The sequence below is a fragment of the Muntiacus reevesi genome, chromosome 2 (genome assembly GCF_963930625.1).
Source record: "Muntiacus reevesi chromosome 2, mMunRee1.1, whole genome shotgun sequence".
Classification (NCBI taxonomy): domain Eukaryota; kingdom Metazoa; phylum Chordata; class Mammalia; order Artiodactyla; family Cervidae; genus Muntiacus; species Muntiacus reevesi.
The window spans coordinates 277,090,846-277,103,427 of record NC_089250.1 but is presented as its reverse complement, the minus strand read 5'-3'; the positions used below and the strand labels follow the sequence as shown (position 1 = coordinate 277,103,427).

At 54.7% G+C, this 12,582-nt stretch overlaps 1 protein-coding gene across 3 annotated transcripts; it reads right to left on the bottom strand.

Annotated features, from left to right (window-relative positions):
• Nucleotides 1-1,397: 1,397 nt before the first annotated feature.
• HSPBP1 (HSPA (Hsp70) binding protein 1) lies at nucleotides 1,398-11,908 on the bottom strand. Of its 3 annotated transcripts, none has more exons than XM_065926802.1 (8): nucleotides 11,693-11,904; nucleotides 11,067-11,366; nucleotides 8,886-9,090; nucleotides 6,799-7,023; nucleotides 4,195-4,350; nucleotides 4,009-4,105; nucleotides 3,422-3,533; nucleotides 1,398-1,852 (listed from the first exon to the last, which is right to left on the bottom strand). In XM_065926802.1, exons 2-8 carry the CDS (start codon nucleotides 11,268-11,270, stop codon nucleotides 1,778-1,780), a joined length of 1,074 nt encoding a protein of 357 aa, XP_065782874.1. In that variant the 5' UTR covers nucleotides 11,271-11,366; nucleotides 11,693-11,904; the 3' UTR covers nucleotides 1,398-1,777. The 3 variants fall into 3 exon arrangements, 2 of the variants coding, with proteins under 2 accessions (XP_065782874.1, XP_065782873.1); XM_065926801.1 differs by having other exon boundaries at nucleotides 11,067-11,363; XR_010661769.1 differs by having other exon boundaries at nucleotides 1,816-1,852; nucleotides 4,217-4,350; nucleotides 11,067-11,363; nucleotides 11,693-11,908.
• Between the last annotated feature and the right edge of the window lie 674 nt (nucleotides 11,909-12,582).

Below are 12,582 nucleotides of genomic sequence, written 5' to 3'. Positions count from 1 at the left end.
ACATCAGGTTCTTTTGTCATATGAGCAGCATTTTCCTTGCCTCCCCCACGCAGACACCCACCCCACGCCCCATCCCCCACCTTCCCACCCCCACCCCGGAATGTGGTTGAAGTTGCCACGCTGTTTTCACACATAAACTTGGGAACTGAGGGGGCAGGAGGTTGGCCATATTCAACCACCAGATGGAACCTGAGAAGCTGACAAAGTCAGTCTCCTCCAAGAACCTGGGAAATGGCAGAGGTTTAGGACAGAAGTCTGGGTCTTCACCTTGTCCAAATTCACAGGCAGATGATGCTGTGATCTGTATTAGAGTTGGAAGGAGCTTCTTACAAGTTTCCACAGGGAAAAACTTCTGCTAAACTTCTGCTTCTTACAGTCTCTTCCCTTTCGTCTCCACTCTTCCCAGGGGCTGAGGAATGATTTACCAGATGGGATGGGCATCTGCGCTCAGTCCTCCAGCTCCCTCCTCTTGGAGCCATCCTGCCCAGTGTTCTGGCCTGCTGCCTGTACCTAGGGGAAAGGACTGCACTTCTCCAGTACTGCCTGGGACCAGTCGGACAACCATGTCTAATGCTGGGATGAAGAAGCAGCAAGACCAATGCTCAAATTTCTCAAATCTGCTCTAAAAATGATACAAGTGACATCTGATCTCCAATTCTCGGATCCTGTAGCTACCTTTTGATTTATTCTGAATTTGGGGAGTGAAAAATATAATCAACCTCTCTCACACAACTAAATTCCACAGGAGAGGAATTAGTCTGGTATTAAACGGGGCTAGGAAGCCAGAAAACAGGGAGTGACACCGCTTCGGATGTGGCCCAGGTATAAATTTTGGCTATGAACTTGGCCACAAGATCAGCCACCCTGGGCTCCACTTCCTGGTCTCAAACAAACCGTCAGTCAAGACTCGGGTGTAATGGAAAGCTCCTCTGGTTAAACTGAAAGGAATTTATAAAAGGCGGGGGCAGTTTCCCTGTCCCGTTTGCTCCCCAATCTCAGAGAAGGCTGGAGAAAAGGCCTAGCGCTTTCCTGTCAGGACGAAGCACACACCCAACCTCCAGCCTGCCCCAGGCGCCCAGAGCGGCCTCCGTTGCTGGCGTGGGCGGTGTCCCCCTGCCTCCAGTACCTGCTCCCGCCTTCCCCAGCGGCGGGTCCGAGCCTGCGGGCGGCGAGATCTGATTGGTGGAGCAGAAGCCACGCCACACTGCATGCTGGGAAAGAACATGGCTTCCACCTCAGACGCGGAAGCGTGAATGTCAAAAGCATATTTCTTCAAAGACGTTATTAGAGATGGCGGGCGGCGGAGGGCGGGCAAAGAGAAGGACGAGTATCCCACACACTCCCTCTTAGAGATGCTGGGAGGATGAAAGACAATGGCTCCAGACTTTAGAGAGCAACATTTTTATTATTCCAAGGTTCCGCCCACTGCTGTTCCCTCCTTGGCTCCCTAGATCCCCTGATTGTGCCCCTCCTCCCCTACCAAGGCACTCTCCAGGCGAGGCGACAAAGGTGGCAGTGAAGGAGGTGGAGGAACACCTTAACTGGAAGAGCAGTGTGGACACGAGAAGAGGGAGTGGAGTGAGAGTGCGTGAGAGGCGGGATCCAAGGAGCCAGCGCCTTTTTCAGCACCCACCCTGGGGGCTGAGTAGAGAGAGGCTGACACGCCCGGGCACGGCACCAACAAGGCCCTTCTCTCCTTTGGGAGAGGGCTTCATGGATGAGGGGAAGGTAGGAGGCCTGGGGTTCCCATGAAGAAGGGGAGAGAAGCCACCGGGTTTCACCGATCCATACTGTCATCAGTTGGGGTGGAGAAACAGGTCTGTAGCAACTTTTCACAGAACTCCAGCTCCTCCTGCATTGGGGTGGGAAATTGGAAGCCCTGAGTGTAGAGGCCAGACCCTGCCTCCACCAGCTCTGCGCCCAGAAACGGCTCCTCTTCCCTCCCACCCCTGATGGAAAAATGAAGGTTTCCACAGGTGTATACATATATCAAAACTTCTCAAATTGTACACTTTCAATATAGCAAGTTAAACATCAATAAAGCTGTTAAAAATTTTTTTGGAAACAAAAAGCGGGCATGTTTCCCAGTTCACATGAGGCTTCCCTCACCAGGTTGGTGCTCACGGTCGGGTACCAAGGTCTGGCACACCAGAGATTCAGAGAATAGATGCCTGGATGCATCAAGCAAGGCCAGCTGAAACTTCAGGACAGACCAGGGCAGGGGATCCCCTGCTCACTCCCAGGCACATATCTCCACGGGTTCATGTGACAAAGTCAGAGGACAAGCCCCTAGGGGGTGGGTACTGTGCCTCTCCCAGTCACCCCTGCTCCTCACACCCAGTACCCAGGACCCCTCTGGAAATGCCTGACAGTGTTCACTGAAGCATGATCTCAGCAGAAGGTACGTCCCAAGAGGGTGGTACATTTTCTGTGTCAAGCTTTGCTGAAGCAACAGCATCTGGGTGGTATCATAAGGGCTGAATAAATTACTAAGGACAGTTAACTAAATAACTTAGTCATTTAAGTAACTAAATAACTACTGAATATGTTATTTGTTGCTCTTATCACTTACTAGTTACTTACCTATTTAATTAAATATCTGAGTGGTTATTTATCACATTACTATCTATATAATTAAATATCTGAGTTATGTTAATCACTTGTTACTTATCTATTTAACCATCTGGTGAGTTATTTATTATTTGTAATTTATTATTTATCCTTTATCTAATTAAAAAGCTAATGAGTTGTAATTTATCACATATTTCTTACTTATCTATTTAAGTCAATATTTTAACTGGTTGCTATTTATCATTTACTTATTATTTATCAATCTAATAAATACTTAAGTATTTGAATGATATGATATAAATAATGATATTAATTTGGATACTAATTAGATGAATTTGTTAACTTTAAGAGACCCTGAGCTGCTGTTTCTCCTTGCCGTCCCCCTGGTGCTAACAGAGCATGAAGCATGTGGGAGGGGGCAATAAATGTGTGCTGAATGCTGCCTAGAGAAACACATGAATTGGAAATAAGGTGTAAACAAAGGCATGGGCAAATCGGGCTTCTCCGCTGTCTCAGCGGTTAAGAATCAGCCAGTCAGTGCAGAAGACATGGGTTCGATCCCTGATCCGGGCTGATCCCACGTGCTGTAGTGCAATTAATCCTGTGAGCCACAACTACTGAGCCGGCGCTCTAGAGCATGTGCTCTGTAACAAGAAAAACCACTGCAGTGAGAAGCTTGCGCCCCACAAGTAGAGAGTAGCCCCTGCTCGCCACAACTAGAGAAGAGCCTGCCCAGCAATGACCCAGCACAGCCAAAAATAAATAAATTTTTTTTTAAAAGCATGGGCGACTAGACCACAGAGGCCTAGAAGGCAGGTACCAGGCTGCCCACCCCCCCCCCAAGCAGTACCTGATACTCTTCGTGCTGTTGCAGCAGCTGGCACCGGTGCCGCAGAAGTTCCTCCAGGCCCAGCTCGGGCTCACGACACTCCCGCACGCCCTGGGGGAAGTCTGTCACCAAGCTGCAGGGACAGGACAGCCGTCCCTGGGACCTCCCTCTGCCCAGCTGCCCTCCACCCCACCCCACCCCCTCCACCGAGCCTGGGCAAGCCGCTGCCCCCACACTGGGCCTCAGTTTCCCCGTCTGCAATGTGGACTTCTGCCCCCACCCTACCCAAGGGACTTGGATGAGACTCGTACGGAACAGGGCGCTTAGCAAAGTGCCTGGCCTGGAGCCCACTCCACACATGAGCATTGCCGCCTGCTCACTCGGCTGCTCCATTCTGCTGTCTTACGGCTCTAACCTGCCTGTGCTTTATGTGCAGGATGGGGAGAGTGAGTGGGAGGAAGACTGTCTCCCTCCTCCCCAGGCTGCTATGTCAGCCCCCACAGTGAGGAGACGGAGATTCCGGGAGGACCAGCACCCTGGTTTCTGCTCTTCTCTGACCCTAAACCCTTCATCCCCTACCAGGCCGGTCCCCTGGGGCCTCAGCGCACCTGCACAGGGCTCCAAGCACGTGCTCGTGGAAGGGGCTGTGTTCTGTCCGCACGAGGGCCACCAGCTGCTGGACCATGCCCATGGCGCACAGGGTCCCTGGGGAAGAGCCACGGGGTCAGAGGAGTAGCCATCCTCCCGTACACTCCCCCGGGAACCACCCTAGCTCACCGCCCGGGCCGCCCCACCTTTGTGTTCAGGGTGGCCCACCAGCAGGTTCTGCAGCAGGAACGCCGACTTGACCTTGAGCTTCTGCACCTGCTGCTGCATGGCCCGCATCAACACGGAGAAGCCGTCCAGGCGGAGGAACTGCAGCAGCCCAGCCTCCTGCTCCCGGACCAGGCCTGGGGAGGGGGGAGGCAGGGCCTTGAGGTCCCAGTCACCATCATCACCACCAGTAGTACCATCATTGTTACCACTACCATGAGCACTAGAAACACCAGTCATCACCACCACCACCACCACAACCACCACTATCATCATCATAAACACCACAGCAGTCACCTGCAAGACCACCACCCTCAGCACCATCACCACTACAAATATCATCATCATGACAATCACCATCACAACCACCACCACCACCATCATAAACACCACAGCCGTCACCTGCAAGACCGCCACCCTCATCACCATCAACTACAAATATCATCATCATCACCACTACCATCACCACCACCGCCATAAACACCACAATCATCACCTTCTGGACCACTATTCTCACCACCATCACCATCATCACCACCGTGGATTTCTATGGGTCCATGCTTCGTAAGCATCACTTTTAAATATTTTTAGCTGAGACACAGTTCCACAGCCTGTACAATTTACCTTTTTAAAGTATACAATTCAGTGGCTTTCAGTATATTCACAAGGTTGGCTGACCATAATTATCTAACAACAGAATGATTTTATCACTCCCAAAAGAAGCCCTGTACTGGTTAGTGGCCTGTCCGGCAACTGGCAACCACTGATCTGCTTTCCGTGGATTTGCCCATCCCGCACATTTCACAAGAATGGAATCATACACTCTGTGGCCTTCTGTGCCTGGCCTCTTCCACTCAGCATAATGTCTTCCAGGCTCATCCAGGTTACAGCATGAATCAGTAACTTCTTTCCTTGTAATGGCTGAATAGTACCCACTGTATGAATATCCATTTTGTTTCTGCATCCTCTGATGAGCACATTATCTCTTTTTAACTCTCCACACCACCCTAGGAGGTGACTCCCATTTTACTGATGAGGAAACTGAGAGCAGAGACCCAGACTACATCGTGAGGGTGCCAGGAATCCTGCACGGCCTCCACGCACGATGAGAACCAGCCTGCAGGGTGCACTTCCAGTTAGGTGCCCGCCCTTGGGCAGGGTCTAGGCCAGGACAGATGGGAGTTTCCAGAAACCCGTGGCCACTAAATACCTGACAAGTGCCCCTGAGGACCTGAGTTGTTAATCTCAGTTGTTTCATTCATTTCAACTTAAGTTAAGCGGTGAAGCGATGGTATGATATTATCCCGTGAAGCACAACTTTGTCCCTTCACTAGAACTTCACTCCATGCTGACCGCTGAAAATGCAGCCTGAGTTGAGATGCTTATGTGTAGGATACACACCAGGTTTCAAAGACGTAATGTGGGGGGGGGGAAAAAAGATCTAAAGTAGCTTATTAACATGCCACATAACGATGGGCTGAAACGATAGTAGTTTGGCTATGTGGGGTTAAATAAACTGTTACTCAGTTTAAAAAAAAAAAAGACCGGCAGATGGGGAGGTAGACCTGATGACCTTCCGCGTCTGCTCAGTGGGCACAGCCTGTTGGCTCTGCCGTCAGGCCGTATCCAGGAGCAACGGCTCCCCTCCACTCGGGGCCTCTCCGCTGGGCCCGCTCCCTGTGTCCCGGGGCTGCGCCGTGCGCTGGAGGGGGTTGAGCGGCACCCCGGGTCTGAGCCCAGCCGGTGCCGGAGCCTGGAGCCGCATCTGCCATCTGACCCCCTCTTGGTCTGCTGCCAGAAGGTCACCCGCTGTGAGCCTCGGCGCACCGGGCAGCAGGAGCAGTCAGGAGCCCGACCACCAAAGCGGCTGGTAGCCCCAGGGCTGGCCGGTCCCACGCACTTTCCAGAGGGTATCTGCTGCACGACGGCGAACCCCGCAACCACGCCCACCACCCCAAAAAAAGACCACAGATGCCACTGAATTGTACACTTTAAAACAGTTATGCGAATTCCACCTCAATTTTCTAAAAGATAAAAGGCCTCAGCCATAAGAGAGAAAAATGAAATCTCGTCACTTGCAACTGCATGGATGGACTTGGAGGGTTTAGGCTTGGGGAAGTCAGACAGAGAAAGACAAATACTGTGTGCTATCACTTATGTGTGGAATCTAAGAAGTAAAACCACTACTGCATGTAACCAAAAAGGAGACTCACAAATGTAGTGGCTACCAGTGAGGTAGCGGGGAGGGTTTTAAAGGTACCAAAAAACATGAGTAAGAGGCATTGCTTTCTGAGCGCCTGCGGGGTGTCCGGGACTGCGTACGTTCTCTGCAGAAGCGGACTGCCACATTGTCGGGACACTCCCGCAGCACCCCCGCCCGAGCACCCTCCCGCCTCAGGAACCCCACCCCCACCCCCGCCGGAGGACCCCAGTGACGGGGTTGATCAGCCCGGACGTCCACAGCGCCGCGGCCGACGGCCCTGAGGGGCCTCAGAGTGCTGGGGCTGGGCCTCGGCCCTCGTCCCAAGGGTCCGCTCGCTGAGCAGAGCGGCCCCACCCCCCACCCCCGCGGCCCGGACACTTACAGGAGATGGCGAAGAGGGCCTTGACGCGCACTGCGTCGCAGGGGTCCCGGTCCAGCAGGCGCAGCAGCTTGCGCAGGGCGCCGAGGCCCAGCACCTGCTCCTGGATGGCCGCCACGTTCTGGCTGCACGTGCCGATGAGCTGCGCCGCCCGCCACCGCAGCCCCGCCGGCCCTGCTTCCAAGTAGCGGCCCACCAGCAGGTGCATGCCCGACAGCTGGCAGAAGTCTGGGGGGAGAGAGCAGCAGGCAGGCCAGCTGTGATGGGATGAGCTCGGTCCTACCCCCAGATTTACACAGAAGCCCCAACTCCCAGGGGATTCCCAGGAGACACTAGTGGCAAAGAAGCCACTTGTCAATGCAGACACACAGGTTCAATCCCTAGGTGGGGAAGATCCCCTGGAGTAGGGCATGGCATGGCAACCCACTCCAGTATTCTTGCCTGGAGAATCCCCATGGACAGAGGAGCCTGGTGGGCTACAGTCCATGGGGTCGCAAAGAGTCTGGGACGACTGAAGCGACTCAGGATACATGCATGCAAGGTGAAATAATGTCACAGGATGGGGCCCTAATCCAATTGGAATGGTGCCCTTATAAAAAGAGGAGACTAGGACACAGACAGGCACAGAGGGATGACCATGTAGGACACAGCGAGGAACTCCCTACATACAAGCCAAGGAGAGGGGCCTCAGAAGAAACTGACCCTTGGACTTCCAGCCTTCAGAACTGTGAGAGAACAGATTTCTGGTGCTGAAGCCCCGCAGTCCATGCTGCTTTATTAGGGCAGCGAGAATGGAAGGAAAACCGGCTGAAGCTGAGGGGAGCCTGCCTCCAAGGGCTGGCCCTCCCCAGGCACCCAACTGGGGGTCTGTCCAAAGCCAGCGTGTCTCAACAAGGTCAGGGGCCCAGGGTCCAGCCCACCAATGCCAGTTCTGACACCCAGTCTGTGACAATCTGAACATCCCCTGGGGAAACAGACCATACCACACCAGAGGTCTGCCGTCTACAGCCCAACACCTGTTTTCTGAACTGGTCAGCCTGGCTGTATTTCAGAAAGTGAAAGAGAGTTACCACGTGACCGCTCCAACATATGTATCCACAAGCCTCAAGAAAAGAAACTGGAACAGATGCTTGCTTGTACCCAGTGTCCACAGCAGGATTATTTACAATAACCGAAGGGGGAAATGACCAAATGTCCATCAATGGATGAATGGCACATGGTCTAGCTATACACTAGAATATTAGCTGCAAAAAGGAATAAATTTCTGATACAGCTATGACCTGGAAGAACCTTGAAAATATCACACTTGCAGAAGGAAGCCCGTAGCAAAAAGGTCATAAATTCTACTATCCCTCATACATAAAATGTCCAGAACAGACAAATCACATCCTCAACAACTACGCCATGCCACACCACTCCAAGTGGAAGTGGCGAGTCATCCTTCTAGCGGCTTCTCAGCCTTTGAGATGAAACCCACAGTGCCATCCTTGGCCTGGGAGCCGCTGTATGCCCAGTGCAGGTCACTGCCCGGCCCTCGCCCCTCACTCACTCCGCTCTGCTCTGCCCACCTCACTGCTATTCCCACCCCAGCGCCTTTGCATGGGTCGTTCCCTCTGCCTGGGATGCTTTTTTCCGGAGCTGATCCCATGACTTATGGCCTCCCTTCAGGTCCCTGATCACGTGTTACCCCTCAGGGAGGCCTTCCCTGACCACCCCATCTAGGACCACCTCATGTCTCTTACTCTGGGGAATGCCACGGGGCTCCCGGCGGACTAGGGTGAGATGGTCAGTCCCATCAGGGAGGCAGTGGACGGGACCTGGTGCCATCGTTGCCCCTGATGGCAGGCAGATCAAGCAGGGAGGCACAGGGCAGTCTCAACTGGGGCCTGAGTCAGAGCCAGACTGGAGGGGGGCGGCTGGGAGGCTGGGGAGGAGGTGGGTTGCATGGTGACTGAGGCAAAGGACACAGGCCTGGGCTGCAGCAGGACCTGGAGGGGAGAAGGAAGAGGCGGCAAGAGACAGAGGCAGACGGAGAGGCAGAAGGGCAGGACCCTGGCGGCGGGGGCAGGCCGGGGCGGGCCTGGCTGTACCTGCTGCATTGTCCATGTTCTCACACAGGTCCGCCAGCAGCTCCAGGGCTCCCTCGCGCTCCTGCTGGTCAGCGGCCAGTTCAACCTCGCCAGCCGAGGACGGCGTGGGCTGGGACAGCACCCGGAGGCAGTTCTTCATCTGCTCCACCTCCTCCCGCTGCCCCCGGAAGGCGGCTGACATGGCCTCCTGCAGCCACTGGCGCCTCTGCAGGGTCAGGCGGGGCAGGAGAGAGAAGCAAATCTTATCAATAATCGACTCAGGAGTAACTGCTGCTGCTAAATCGCTTCAGTCGTGTCCGACTCTTGTGTGACCCCATAGACGGCAGCCCATCAGGCTCCCCCATCCCTGGGATTCTCCAGGCAGGAGTAACAGTCATTACTAATAACAGCCGGGGCGTCCCTGGTGGTCCACTGGTTAAGAGTTGGCGCTTCCACTGCAAGGGAAACAGGTTTGATCCCTGGTCAGGGAAGTTCCCCATGCCAAGAGGCACGGGCAAAGAAAAAAATTATAGTAACAGCCAAAATTGAAGGCAGGGTGTCCTTCAACCAACAGACACCTCCCAGGCACCTTTCCCACTAACACTCTTTTCTGGACATTGCACCTATGGAGAGACTGGCTGTGGGGCGTGACAGGAAAAGAAGGGTCAGCAACACCTAGGTTCTTGTCCTGAGCAACTAGGAGGAGACGGGGCAGATGGCAAGAGAAGCAGGTGTGGAGTAAGACGAGTAGAAATTGGTGCTCCTTTCTGAACTTGTTAAGTTTGAGGGATTCATGACACACACAAGGCAAAATATTGAGAAGGACGCCTGAAGCTCAGGAAGGAGAGTCACCCTGGACCTGGATTTCTCAGCCTTGACCCTACTGACACCCTGAGCTGGGTCGTTCTGCAGTGGGGGTCATCTGTGCACTGGAGCACGCTGAGCCGCATCCCTGACCTCCACCCTCAAGATGCCAACAGCACTGCCCCCACCCGCACAACCTGCCAGTTTGCAACAACCAAGAATCTCTCCGCCCATTGCCAAATGTGGTTAAAACCGTTCCTCCAGGAGAGAACCACTGGCCTAGATATAAACTTGAGAGTCGACAGAGTAAAACCTCAACCCAACGTGAGATCACACAGGAAGTGAGTGTAGAAGAGAGAGTGCTGCTGTGCTCCATGGTCGAGGAACTGGAAAATGAGGATGAACCAACAGAGGCAATGGGGAAGAAGAGCCAGTGAGTGGGATGAAAACCAAAAAACCACGCTGGTCCATGTTCCAGAAGCCAAATGAAGAAAGAGCTCAAGGGGACAGGGTCGTCATTGAATGCTGCTAGTAGGTCAAATAAGATAAGCACTGAGAACTGGCCACTGGGTTTTTTTTTCTTTTTGGCACGACTCTGTACTAAGTGCTCATATGAAGGATCTGAAGTCATAGTCCTGGATAAATTTGGGCAAGATGTTGATCTTTTCCGTGCCTGTTGGCCCACATCGTGGTCCTAGAGGTTCAACGACTTCATGGACGTTACTGTATTAGAATGTTTCATACACTGCAATTGTCACCTCCAAGTAAACATCACATATAGAAAATACTGTTCTCGACTTCCAGAGCAACCTTCCATGGATAAGTATTAATATTACTGCTATTCCCACTTCACAGATGAGAAAATGGAAGCACAGAAAAGGGTGAATTGCCCAAGGTCACACAGTCAGCCATCCACAACGCCTAAGTCAAACCTAAGGTCTGTCCACAGAACTCTTATGAGAGTCTCTTCTTAATGAGAATATCCTGCTGCCTTCGGGAGCACAGCCTGTGTACCAGGTGCATGTTGAGACCCACTTCAACAGGACTCTCAGAACTACCCTGTGAAGGGCCACTCTCCTTCTTATCATCAACTTCAACTTGCAATTGAGAATTGATGCTCAGAAAGATGCACTGATACCCCCAAGGTCACACAGCTGTAACATACTGAAGCCATGTCTGTCTCGCTATGGCGGTGCCCTTGGCGTTTTCTTTTTTTTACCATGAAGTTATTCTGCCTTCCCGCACAGTGCAGGGTCCCGGGATCTAACTTTCAGTCTACAGTAACCCTATGGAGCACAAATAAAGCCTCCTATACCTTCACACCGGCACGACCGCCCCTCCCCGTATCTCTCTGTTCCCACACCCCTCACCCCACCTTCTTGGGCCCCCGCCCTTTACCTCCTCACTCATGGGTTCTGGAGGGGGGTCTGGCTCTTCAGAGCCCGCCGTGATGGCCATCTGCAGCAGGCCTTGGAGGTTTCGCGGGGGCGGGGGATGGCCCGAGCCGCCCTCGGAGGAGCCGCTGCCCCCTGACGAGCAATCCTGGGAGGCTGAGGGCAGAGCCAGGGGAAGGCGACTGCCCCCAGAGCCCTGGTTCGCCATGGGCAGTTTGCGAAGAAAGGAAGAATGTGTTGGGGTAGGGGGTGGTCACCGCTGAAGTAGCTCTGGCGTCCCGACGGGTCGACTCCTGGGGGTCTGCTGAGAAGGTGGCGTTTTAGGGGAGCTCGGCGACCCCGCATGACTCCAAACCACGCTGCCCACACCTCCTTTAACCATGGCCCCCTTTTCTTCCTTCATACCAACAGGCCCCTTCCCCAAAGTCAGCAGTCCCTCCCTCCTCCCTAGCAACAGGCCCCACCCACTATCCCTAGCAACCCCCTCCTCCATCTCCAGCGCGGTCGTTCCCATCTCTTAGCAACCCCACTGCCCAGCCTTCAGAGCAAGAAGCCCTCCCTCTGGTCATCTTAGCGACAGGTCCCCTCCCTCCTATCCGACGAGGGGAGCCAGAGCGGGGCGGACCTCACCTCCCCGAGCCTCGTGTCGCCGCCGCTACCGAAGATAGACTCGCCCGCACCTGACTCTACTGGGCGCCGCCATATTGACCGGAAATACGCACGGTTTGGCCCGGAAGTTCCTGGCGCAGCCACACCAATTGGGGCCGTGAGGCGGCTTCCCCGGGCTCTTAAGTTCTTCCCACCTTGCGGGACACCTGGCTCTGCCCGGCCCCTCGCTCCGGCCACGCCCGGCGCGCGCACACCCCGGCCAAAGCCCCGCCCCGGCCCGGGTCCCGCCCCCGATAAGCCCCACCTCCTCATCCTCACGACAAGCTCCACCCCTGCCCCGTAGGCCCCGCCCTCCTGCCGGCTCCGCCCCGGCTAGGCCCCGCCCACGCCCACTGCCCCGGTTCTGCGCTCCGTCCCGCCCCGCCGCTTCAGGCTCCGCCCCTGTTCCAGGGCTTTCGGCCACTCCCAGCTAAGACCCGCCCCGCGGGCCGGAGGGCCCGCCGCTCCCCGTTAAACCCCGCCCCACGCTGGTCACCGCCCCCCCCCACCCCGTTATAGCTAACAGCTGGAGTCCTGCAGCCTTGGGGGTCTTTGAACTCTGCCTGGGCCTCACTGTGTTGTCAGCAATAATATCTGAGCCGGGCGGCGTCTGGCCTATCCCAGACCGCTCTTGGCCTCTATTTCCCCTTTCCTCGTAGGGTGTTCCCCATTCTCCCCACTGCACTTCCTGTGCAGACCACTCTTAGCGTTCCCCCAGCGTCTCCCTCGTGGGATCTTCTCTGGGTCCTGCGAGGTGCGCCAGAGGTGATTCTTGAAGCGGGGAAGTAAAATGCCCGCGCAAGGTGGTTCAGGCAGCTCGAGGCCTCCCTGCACCAGATTTAGGGTTCAGGTCTGGGACTGTGGGCTAGGCT